Source organism: Perna viridis, chromosome 7 (assembly GCF_037379345.1).
Source record: "Perna viridis isolate PV_CMFRI_1.1 ecotype Kerala chromosome 7, ASM3737934v1, whole genome shotgun sequence".
In the NCBI taxonomy this organism is placed as follows: domain Eukaryota; kingdom Metazoa; phylum Mollusca; class Bivalvia; order Mytilida; family Mytilidae; genus Perna; species Perna viridis.
In genome coordinates, this window is record NC_142451.1 from 21149669 (window position 1) to 21161829 (window position 12161).

Below are 12161 nucleotides of genomic sequence, written 5' to 3' on the forward strand. Positions count from 1 at the left end.
CAAATTGCTTACAAAAAGGAGGGGTATAATTATCTGTTTTAAAATATGTTCCCATTGTATCACTGTATTGAAAAGAAAATTAATTCTAATATATTACTTTTATAAAACTGAATGGATCTTGATATCTAGTATCATTCAAATGGACAGAAATTTTCAAAAAAAAAAATTAAAATGGCGGAAAATCGCGTCCAAATTTTGAGTTTGTAGGAGAACTTGATAAATATATGACTTGGAGCTTGTTTAAACACAACAAATACTTGATATATGCATTGTTCCATGTTTTTGTTCTAGCTATACCGCGATACAGTGGGATCTACGATTACTTGGATTATCAAGTGACATTTTTAAGAGGGTGTCCATGCAACAACCAGGCAGTGGGTGGCGCATGAAAAATTGTGTTTTCACTCATTTCATTTAACAAAAGCATCCTTCCTCAAAGTTGAAAGTTGGTTTTTGAGTAATTTCAACGAAAAAGAAAAATAAATTGCATAGAAAAGATTGAAATGCGTTGAAGAAAGGGTGATAACTCTTTAGTTTGAACAAAATATTGTTGCATTGTTAGGTTACAGACCACCAATTCAACCAATGAGCATTTGGAACATACGCAAAAATAGTTCTACGCAGAAATTACCCCTGTTCCTCATAGTGCTGTGAAAAAAGTTCTCATCTCATTTGAGAAATTTAAACAGTTTCTGAAAGGCAAAACATTTCTGTACATTTTGTAGGTGCATTTTGCTTCTTGTGATGTGAAGCCTAATCTCCATAATGATTTCTAAATATACCCCTATCTTGTGAAAACACTGGGATTTCCCATGCTATTTATAGACACTTCACTTCTGGTGACCAGTACTGCACTGCAAGTCTGCTAACCCCACATGCCATTCTGAGGATTGTGAGCTGACATATGTAGAATCATGCTGATATATAGTCCTCTGCAGGTTAAAGTTAAGATAAAGTCCAGAGAAGCCATTGAATATAGTGAAATTAGCATAGAAGCCTATGGGAAGTGGAATTAGTGGTTTTTAGCCTGTTAGGGACATTATATATTCTTTGATATACATACGATATAGCATCTGTACATTTATTTACATCGGAGCAAAAACATCAGTGGAATAAAATTCACCATGTAATAGAATCTGCCTGGTTTTCTTAAACAAAAAGTTCAAACAAAAAAAAACATTCGTCAATAGGTCTGTAAGATGTATGATATTATAGATAGCAGTCAACTAATGGGTATTTTTATTGTTTCCGGAAATTTTTTATTAATTTAGAATCTTCTTTAATTTTAAAACATACAGTAGATCATGACCAGCCTGACATTTACGCGGGAGAAAAATGACAGTTTCAAACTGCGGTGAATGGTAAATTCGATGATATAAGAATTGAAACGATTTAATTCTTCACAAGAAAATCATCGCTGAAATACTTTTGCAACCAAATGTTTACTGTAGTATAATCTGTTAAAAAGTTAAGGCCTTTTAATTTTGGTTTGGGCCAACTGGGGGACAAGTCCAAGAATATTAAATACTGAATAGGAAGATTTTTATGTCTCTTCTGCTCTTTTAAACTCCTATTCCTCTATACCCCTACACTATCACCAAGGCAAATATATGATCCATACCAAGTGACATTAGGAACCATTCATGTGGGAGATTCTCCTTTGACACATCATCACATGTCTTGTGAGGAAGAACTAAATTAAATAACGTAAAACACTACAGTGTAGTATGTAGTGTTTAATTTTTTACAGAAATTGCAGTAATTTTAACTAAAACCTTCCAAAAATCTTCAAAATGTTTCATTGAATTTGTGGGAGTCAATGTGAGAGGGTTACTAGGTATGACTGGATCCGCAACAGTGACTTCATATGTATATGACTGGGTCAGGTTGCTTCATTATCAAAACACTGTCAGATTAGTTTAAGCTGCATTAGCTGCCAAACTTGTTCAGTTTTGATTCTACTGAATTTTGCTGATAAAATGAAATAAGTTTGTAGTAATGCAATTGAAGCAATAAATGCCGGTAATACCTACAGAATATTGTGAAAACGTTTTTTTAATCAAAGAAGATTGATAGCTCTGATCTAAATGACTAATTATTTTGCGCCATTACCTCGGAAGATTGCCCACAGGACATTCACCATACTTAACCTTGGTAAAAAAAAAAATAACAATAATGGATACAGAGGTAAGCACATGTCTTGTTTACATTTCGTTTCATCTATTTCTTGATTAGTTTAAAAAAATAATGACAGTTACAGACCATATTTGTGCCACATTATATTACAATAGGTAAATTTCAAAAGAATCTTTGCATTATATTCAGACTTTAGTTCTTTTACGGCTTGAGTCAGACGGTCTTCCTTGCCATTGATTCACCACTTCGCTTTGCAATCAGATTAAGGTCACCATATGAATTTATCTAGGTCGATTGTTTGTCTTGCAAGGCATTTAATATGTAGACACCTATTTCATGTCTTTAACATATTTTATTTGTGGATATCAAATGAACTGACAGTTGCGATCACTTCTAGCCTCTCTTTGATTCGCTTTCATAGAACAGTTCTAAACTGTCAAAAACTGTTCTGACTTGTGACACACCTTGTCAGGGCTCTGGACAAGCTCTGTCATGGGTCCTGACACTCTCCTGTCAGGAACTATTCTAGGTAGAACAGACATAGATTAGAAGAGTTCCTGACAGATTCTGACAGTCACTTGCTTGAGAATACTTCTCTGACTGAATTACATACAGAACATGTATGCGAATCTGAAAAAAAAAGTCGTAGTACCCAAATCCTGATTTGTACGACGGGAAGGAAGCATTGCATGCAGTACCAACAAAAATTATTGCCTACAGTACCTGCTACGCCCCTGACTTTAAGGAATTTGGACTGATTTTTTTGTTGTTGCAGATAACAGTATGGTATAGAGTACCTCTATTGACAATTTAAAGCATTTTATACGGAATTTTAGGCCTTTATGAAACTTAAAAGTGTTCCCGCTCATACATTATGACAGGATGACATTTTTGTAGATTTTTGACTGAAATACATGTGATGCAGTCACCCACATGATAATTATATTGAAACAATTTGCATTTTAATCAATAATTTTGGACCCTCATGGAAATTAAAAGTATGCGCACTCATACATTTTGCAAGAATATGACATTTTTGAAGAATTTTGACTGAAATATAATGTGTCGCAGTCACCCACATGATAATATATTGAAAAAATTAGCATTCTAGTCAATAATTTTGGATCCTCGTTGAAATTGACCCTACTCATCCCTCCATCTTGTGGCAATCGAAATTTGTCGACCCTATTGTCCTTGTGTCCCATCCTTTTTTTCATTTTATCATCACCATCATTTCATGTTTATTTTATCATCCATTTCATGTTCATCGCCTGAATATAGCTGAAATATTGCTGCTTGATCGTTAAACCCCAACAATCAATCAATCATGAAATTAACAGTGTGCCCACTCATTCATTTTGCAATAATATGACATTTTTGAAGAAATTTGACTGAAATATATGTGTCGCAGTCACCCACATGATAATTATTAGCATTTTAGTCAATAATTTTGGATCCTCATTGAAATTAGAAGTGTGTGCACTCATATATTTGCAGGAATATGACATTTCTAAAGAATTTTGACTCAAATTAATGTGTCTCAGCCACCTACATGATAGTAATATTGAAAAATTTAGCATTTTAGTCAATAGTTTCAGGCCATTTTGAAAAATAAAACTGCTTGCTCTCATACATTTTGCAGAATTTATTGTTAATAAACATAGGTTACAAAAATGTTATTGGATGCCAGGTATGAAGCATGCTTGGCATTTATTAGACTATTCTGTGACCTGTTATGTAGCTTGAGAAGCCATCTGTATATGTAAAGAGTTTTGGGAAGAATTGAACATTTTTCTATTTTTGTAAAAATCTGTTGACACATTTAACAAAAAAGCATATATTCATTGATATTCTCCAGGGATGTCAGTTGTATTTTAAGTGACAGGAAAAAAAGAAAAAGTAGCATGTAAACTGATAAAAATTTTGCAAGAGTTCACTCATTTTTGAAAATGGAGAAGCCTTAAAAAGATGAGCAAGTAGCTGTACAATTTTGCCGATGGCAGCTTCTATGGACACCCATTCTCACTTTTGTTTCTAGAATGCTACTGTGCAAATGATAATAGTGTCAGATGGGATCACAACATTTACTGGTTTCCTGTATGGTAATGTGTACTGGTCGCCAGATGTACCAAGAGAAATAGTCTCAGCATGGCAATGTGGTGGAACAAGTGGACGATATACCCACCCTGCATCCTTAGATACAAATTTTCCTATTGAGATAGTTAGCACCAGTAATACAAGTTAGTGTTAAATGATACCGATCAAGTCATAAATGGCCCATTTTTTTAGTTTCTTTGAAACATTAAAAAAAAAATTTGTCACATTATTAAAGAGAGATAAAATGCAAAATGAAATAATCTTATTACTACATGTATGTATTCTGCGTGTACATTAACAATGATTGTACTATAGAAAGCCAGATCAGAAAATTAGACACTTGCAAGGTTTAGGGGTCATCATGTTTTGTTTCTTATTTCAATTTTACTATTGTACACTGATGTTGGAAATGTTTACTCTAGAATGAAGCCAATGAATAATTGTGTACCATAAAAGTAATGTACATGTACATGTATGTCTGCCATGTCATTGTTAATCACCTCTTTGTTATATAAAATTATGCAATTTACAATTACTTTCATTTTATGGAAAGATGCTCAAAGTATTTAAAGTTAAATTGTGTATAGTTTTCTTTTTTAACATGTTATTAGCTGGCTGCGAATAGTCAATGTAAAGCGAAATAATTGTTAAAATGAATTTCTTATACCGGTAAAAACAGAGGGATGTGTTGTTTTACCAATTAAGGTAATGTTTTGGGTAAGTTTTGAAAAATATGTACGCAGTTAAGAGGAAGCGAGTAATTTTTAGCTGTATGTTATGTAAATAAGATTTTAATATTGACCAGAATAAGAAATAGTTTAGTTTTTTTATGAATTCCAATGTAATTAGCAGGTACAAATGTATGTGAATCCATAGTGCATGCCTAAGATGACACACAGAAGTATTGTTTTCAATTTTAAACCTTTACATAATTTTTTTTTATAAACTTCCAACTTTCTATTTAATTTCAGGAGTACCTAACAATGGTCTATGGCTCTATAAAGTTGATTCATGTACTGCTACCAGTGTCAACTATGCTCGGCAGTGTTATGATTGGGTCACAAATGTTGCAGTCACCGAAAGATTCATGACCTTTTTCCTCAACATCTTTTTGCCAGCATGTCCATGTAGTCTCCCCCAAGCCATGCGTGATCCTGCTTTTTATAGAGAAACGGGAACTGTTTGTTTCTTAACTGCTTATATTCCTTTTGTACAAGGTGCAAGGGTTAGTATATGTACCTTTAATGAAAAAATAAATCCATTTAAAAAGTGATGTACTTTTTATTTCTAAAAATATATGTGAATTTAACAAATGCATTCTGTCAAGTCTTTGTTACAAATGAAATACATTGTAGAAAATTCATGAAAGAGTGTAATAGATAATATTCATGTTAAAGAGTAATTAAGGGAACCAAGATTCAAGCAGAAATCAAAAGAATGTAATTTGGAGGGCAAAGAATAGACATGGAAAACAGACACACAAAACAAAGAACATAAAATAAAAAAAATTGAATGGTTTCTCCCCTGGCATTGATTATGTTCATCGTCATCATTACAGAAATGTTGCTATTCAAGTAAGACAGAATCACTGCTGACCAACACAGCTTCCAGTGGATATTTGATGATGTACCATCCTCAGACCATGAATTACTGGTATTGGTACCCGTTGCATCAAACCATTGATATCTTACCCTTCGAACAATGTTGTATAAAAGGGGGACTCTGTAACCTTTTTTTCAAGCAAAGAGTCTCCAGTGACTGTTTTGGATATATACCTCCTGACTTGGGTAATTTTTATATGTTCCATTATAACCTTCAGGGCCTAATCTAGACATCAATGACAAGGTGAAGTTTTAGTAAATTCTGTTTGAAAAATAACAATATTGACATTTTTGACTATGTAATCTATTGCAAAAACTTCTTCCTGTCATAGACAAATGGGAGTTGTGAGCACAATCAAGGAGAAGTTTTTTTCTGATTTCTCCCTCTAGATTAGGCATTGAATTGCTTGTCTTTAAACAGACTTATTTTACTTCTCTAAGTCTTCAAATTTGTCTCCTACCCTGAAAATTTGCCCTACCTGCAAAATATGTTAATTTTATGTATTTTTTAATTATCAAGAGTGTCAAATTCAGACTGAATTTTATGCCATTTCTCATTTTCAACCAAATATAGTTTTATTTTATATCTTTTCTGCGATCATTTTTATTACAAAAAAAGGGACTTTTCCATGCAATATTACTTTAAAAGTATTTAGTGAATTCTTTTCAGATTTACGAAAAATTGGGCATTCCACTATGTCTGAGTTGTAACTTAATCTAATTTCAGTGTGGGAAAATCTGGTTGACATATCAACAAACCAACAGTTATAACATGAAGCAATATATGATTTGATTCCTTTTAGGTCTGACATCTGGTGATCCTCATTTTAAGACCTTAGACGGCTTGGATTACACCTACAATGGTATCGGGGAGTACACATTACTTGCATCCTATAACAGAACAAATGGTGATAAAACATTTGAACTACAGACCAGAACTCTACAAGCCAAAGATAAAAATGGTACCTTAACTGCAGCCACTATTTTTGGAGGATTTGCCGGAAAAGAATTATTTCAAGATGGTGGTTCTTGCGAAGTGGAAATGAACACTGAGAGAAATGGTAAATTGGTTTAATTTAACAATTTTAATAATTAATGAAGCGAAATTAAAGTCAATTAGGTCAATGAAAAATAATTTTTTGGTTTTCAGCTCTTCCATCTATGACTGCGTCATTACCCATTTCAATAAAATTAATAGAAATGCCATTCTCCCTATTTTTTCTGCCTGTGAACAGTGTGAAAAATACCCTTGACACATTTTAGGGACAATAAATACATTTTGTAGTTAAAGGAAATGCCTCCCTCCTTTAATGGTTTTTATTAAAATTTGTTTAATTATATACTTGGTTATTTAACTTTTTGTTCCATTTTTAATGGAAGTTCTAATGTATGAGTGATTTTTTTCTTGGGTTGAAAATTTCATGTTTTTTTGTTTTAAAAAAATGGGTTATTTATTTGTGCTGTCCTGAAATATATCATATATTTGTATATTAAGAAGCAATAACCAAAAATATTTGTCAGGGTTCTCACTAGGATTTTAACATGGTAAGTCCTGGGACTCATCACTTTTTGGAATGGTGAGCACCAGATGACTTTGATTGGTCCCACCCATATTCCTGGTTTTAAACCAGTTCGAACAGTAGCTTTACATTCTTTATTTTAGTGCGTACATCAGTACTACATACATGTATGTACAATCATACAAAAAAAATTGATGGGCATGCACCTCACAGTACAGTTGTGGCTTCAAAGACAGTTAATGTCAGATCATGCAAATTCTGGTCTTGTGACCTAATGATTCGCTACACAAACAGCTTTCTGCTTTGGTAATTTATATGTATGGCTTAATTTTTTCACACTGAATCATGTGCACTGAATATACATGGTATCTTAATGCATGTACATGTATATTAAATATAAGTTTAAAAACTTCAGTTAATTAAGACACTTCTGATACTTGAGTACATAATTTTTTTTTCCCTTTTAATAGGAAGTTAAAAAATGTTTCAGTAAAATATTAATACTTTCCTTTCCTCGAATAATTGGAAGTTGGACTTAAAAACATTATTTTTAATACATTTTGCTTCTGTCTAATCTCAAGCTGTTACCCCAAGCCGTGCAATCACCATTACTATGTAAAAATCTATCAGCTAGACTTACCCCCACTGTGACTAGGTCTAATTCATGTGCTGTATTCACAGTTAAACATAAAAGTAACAACTAACACTTAATTAAAGTAAATCTTAATTGCTGATAATGAATGTGTGAACAAAATCATCTTTCACCTAGACTGACCCCATGCCATAAGTTGATCAAGTTCATATGCACTATTCAAATTTTAAACGTAAAACAAACAATTAATGCCTTAATTAAATAAAGACCCGAAGAAAATAGCCCACTGTGAAGTAAAATTGCAGCATTTATTTGAAATGATCTGTATTTCTCGTATTGTAATCGAGATGTCACTAAAGTACAACGATGTACAGGTAACATAAATTCAGTTCTGAACAGATTTCTTTGTGAAATAAATCTGGTTCTTCTTAAAAGAATTTGTTTTACTCATTTGGAAATTATCTGACACAATTTTTATCACATACTGTGTAACTTAATTTTTATTGGTTAAAAAAATCGTTTGATGAACATTATGTGTAAATAACTTTGTAAATTTCGGGTTGTCCAAAAATGTCTAACTCACAGTGTTTTTCCACAATTTTTAAGATAGTTTTAATGATTAATATGGGGTAGGCATTGCCAAAATCAGCGAGCACCGTGAGCTTTACCATACATGTACCGTAAGTAAGTAGTAAGTAAGTAAACTTTATTTAGAGTCGGCACATATATACATTTTAACAAATCAACACGAGCTCTTATGAGCTCTTTAACCGACTATAAAATGTACAAAACAGTAAAACAATACATGGCATCATACAAAATACATAATTATTATAAATAATACGTAGTAAAACATATACTAACCATAGAAAGATATGGTGCTCCAGACAGAAGAATCAAGTACCAGGCAGTAAGCACCACTCTGTATACCGATCCTTAAGTCAGGGGAACCACACTTTATAAGGTGTAGATATAATTAAAATTCAGATATCATATTCAATTATAAAACCATGATCAGATCAGAAACTGGGGAATCAGACACGAGACAGCACAGGTTGAAACTTGCAAGCAGTGCAATTACATTTTTTGCCTCCACACCAACTACTTATATAGGTCTTAAACTGGTTAAAGGAAGTAAGTGATCTGGCCTCATTTGGTAAAGAGTTCCAAACCTGTGCCGCCTCATATCTAAAAGATTTTTTGCCAAAAGATGTAGTTTTTGGCCGGGGCACCTCAGCTGTATTTTTATACCTAAAATTATAATTACTATTTTTAATAATAATCTTGCAAAAATACAGGACATTCCTTATTAATGATTTTGAAGGTCTCCAAGGCAGTAGTGCGCATCCGGCGGGTTTTCGAAGATGGTAATTTCGAAAGGTCCAAAAGATAATCATATGAGCTGGAATAATCATCATAAATAAAACGGAGCGCACATTCCTGAATTTTTTCAATTTTTGTAGTATTCTTTTCCCTACAAAAGTGCCAGGTCAAAGGGCAATAACTAAGGTTTGACATAATAAATGAATAATAAATAATAAAATAATAAAGGACATTACAAAGAGCTCGAGGGGGCGACCTGCTTGAAAATTTTTGCTTCGCAAGTGCAATATTTTCATTTATATTTAAGCAGCAAGCAAAATCAATATATCTATTTGAAAATCTGTCTTGTTAATTAATGGGGAGGGTTTTTTTTCAATAATTGAATAACTTGAACAATTTCCACGTATGTACATCCACGTGCTTCTTGAAGTTTTTAAAAACATAACATTCACTTCTTAAAATAAGTAAAACAAATTAGAAATAGACTTGAAAACTATCAGGTAAGGTGAATTTATTTTTACTGAAATGTAATCATAACATATACAGTCACTTTTTGTTACTTCTGGGACATGACTTTTTTTTCGTTAGTATATTGGGGAAACCTTAAGGGAAATTAGAAAGTACACGTAATAACCGTAGAGCTTACACCACTTTGCAGCACTCGCTATTAATAAATTATGGATGTTAGTATGCAGCAGATATTGTGAGGACGTGGACACACAATATGTTTTCACTTGGTGTGTAAGCAAGATTTTCTTGCATCCAGGATGCGTGTATGCGCCTTATTGAGAACCGTGTGAGTATGGGACGGGTAAAAAATTCTATGTTTTTATTTTTGTGTCCTGACGTCCACTGCAAATCTGCAAATATAGTGAAAGTAAATCACAGGAAAAAATATTACATTTATTTTTTTTTCTATGAAAGTACAAAGTGTTTACTGCAAACCTCCTATCTACACACATTGTCCAATGTGAATTATTTATTTCTGCCGTCTTCTTTTCAGGATTTATTGTAAGAATAAACAGAAGGGATTTCTCGGTCTTATTTGCTAACAGTTCAACTTTCTCAGAGCACCAAGAAAATATTGTAGTTGAAAAGACAGGTCCTAATTCATTGACTGCTAATTTCCCAAGTTCAGGTATGATAAAAAAAAAAGATGTTTAAAGTCAAATACATATTCATTGTCCTAGCATATCGGAAATATGGGTATGAGGCTAAGAAACAGGGATTTCGTGAGGCAATGCCGAGCGATTTACCCCCGTTTTGCGCCAAGTAACCCATATTTCCGATATGCTAGGACACTGGTTTTGTATTGTGTTTATCCTGCAAATAAAAAAAAATATTGGTTTTAGTATATTCTATGTAAAATTGCCTTTTTACGTGGTTTGCAAAAAGTACAACTATTGCGCCTCTAACGACACAGTGTGGAGTAATATTTTAGCGTCGATATGGGTATGCAAATCCGTGTGAGTCTGCCCATTCATTTTAAAATAGTACATTCAGGAGAAAATGCCTTCTGTATTTGTAAACTAAGTATTTTTATAAATGTAAATGACTTTAAAAGTATTTTAAAAAATATTTTCTTTGTGATTTAATGCTGAAAAATTATCCTTATACTGTGAAACTTCTCCAAACCGGCCACTGGTTCCCATCAATGTGATCTATAACCCTACACCTAGTCAGTTTGTTGGTCGAGACATGTTAAATACCAATTAAAAATTTCGGGCCTTTTATAACATTTCAAAGCTTGCATCATTTATAAATGATTTGATTTTACGAACAATACTGCCGACAAAATAATGTTCACAGTTTTGAAAGAACGGTATTAAAAATCACAGGGCTATTGATGGTAATTAATCTGTTGTATTGTTTTCATAAATTACCTATCAACAAAGTCTAATAATTTCACCCTTTACTGTTTTGGCTTCCGTACAGGTCACATTAATTGACAGTTAAAAGATCGTACCACTAAATGACCCAATTGCCTGACGTGTGTACACACCAATTAACACCCAGCCAGTGACAAAATGTTATGTCTGGATTAAATTTGTTGTTTAAACTACAGTCCCCTTCATTTATCATCTGTCCACTGATGAAATGCAATGAATTATTAATTACGTAATATTACGTAATCATTTACAGTTTTGTTGACACATTTATTACAGGTGAACAATAACCGGGCAGCCAGAACTGAGAGGTTGTTTTTACTTGAAATATGTAACTAAAACTGTGACAAACCGGCTGATGTACGGTTTTAGGGAGTGGCCAATCTATTGAAGACAAATCACACACAGGTTTTAAGATATATCGACCAGGACTTTTGAAAACAGCCGGTTTGAAAGGGAGACCGGTTTTCTGAAGGTGCGGTTTGGAGAAGTTTCACTGTACAACACTACAGTTGCGGGGATGAGGGTTTTCTTTTTTGCGTATCCAGCGACACATTTTATAATGAAATTGTCGACAATGGGCCCTGAAATTAGTTTGTAAATTTATGATTTATTTTAAACATTAAGATTCCGGATGTTCAACGTCGGCAACCAGTCAATGTTAAATTGGTATACATGCTCTTTTTCACTGTCAGAAGACATTTTTGGACGACTACCTGTCCTCTACAGTGGAATGCGGAAAGAGAGGGATAGACCAGCACAGGGTTACAAGATAACACAAAAAATACTCAAACACCATTTATTTATACATCACATAAAAACAAGTAATGATTTCAATATTCAAACTTTTTATTGCCAACGAGGAGAAATATTACATGCAGAAAACGTACAAAATGTATGACTGATTTTCTCAGCGACATTTACACGGAGGCCGCCATATTGTTTACAGTTTCCAAGTCGAATCCAAGGCAAAAAGTATTTTCCAGGTAATTCTAAAAATAACTGC

General features: G+C 33.1%; 2 protein-coding genes across 2 annotated transcripts in view; both read left to right on the plus strand.

Annotated features, from left to right (window-relative positions):
* Window positions 1–339, plus strand: part of LOC148611764 (uncharacterized) — a 30107-nt gene extending 29768 nt beyond the window's left edge. Inside the window, exon 33 of the mRNA XM_088595323.1 lies at window positions 292–339. Coding sequence (XP_088451449.1) covers window positions 292–339 — 48 coding nt within the window. The remainder of the gene's footprint in view (window positions 1–291) is intronic.
* A 1040-nt stretch (window positions 340–1379) lies between these two features.
* On the plus strand, window positions 1380–12013 carry LOC148611765 (mucin-like protein). The gene is made up of 7 exons (XM_088592633.1): window positions 1380–1467; window positions 4175–4376; window positions 5205–5458; window positions 5792–6020; window positions 6638–6895; window positions 10273–10407; window positions 11435–12013. Exons 2-7 carry the CDS (start codon window positions 4190–4192, stop codon window positions 11443–11445), a joined length of 1074 nt encoding a protein of 357 aa, XP_088448759.1. The 5' UTR covers window positions 1380–1467; window positions 4175–4189; the 3' UTR covers window positions 11446–12013.
* Window positions 12014–12161: the final 148 nt, after the last annotated feature.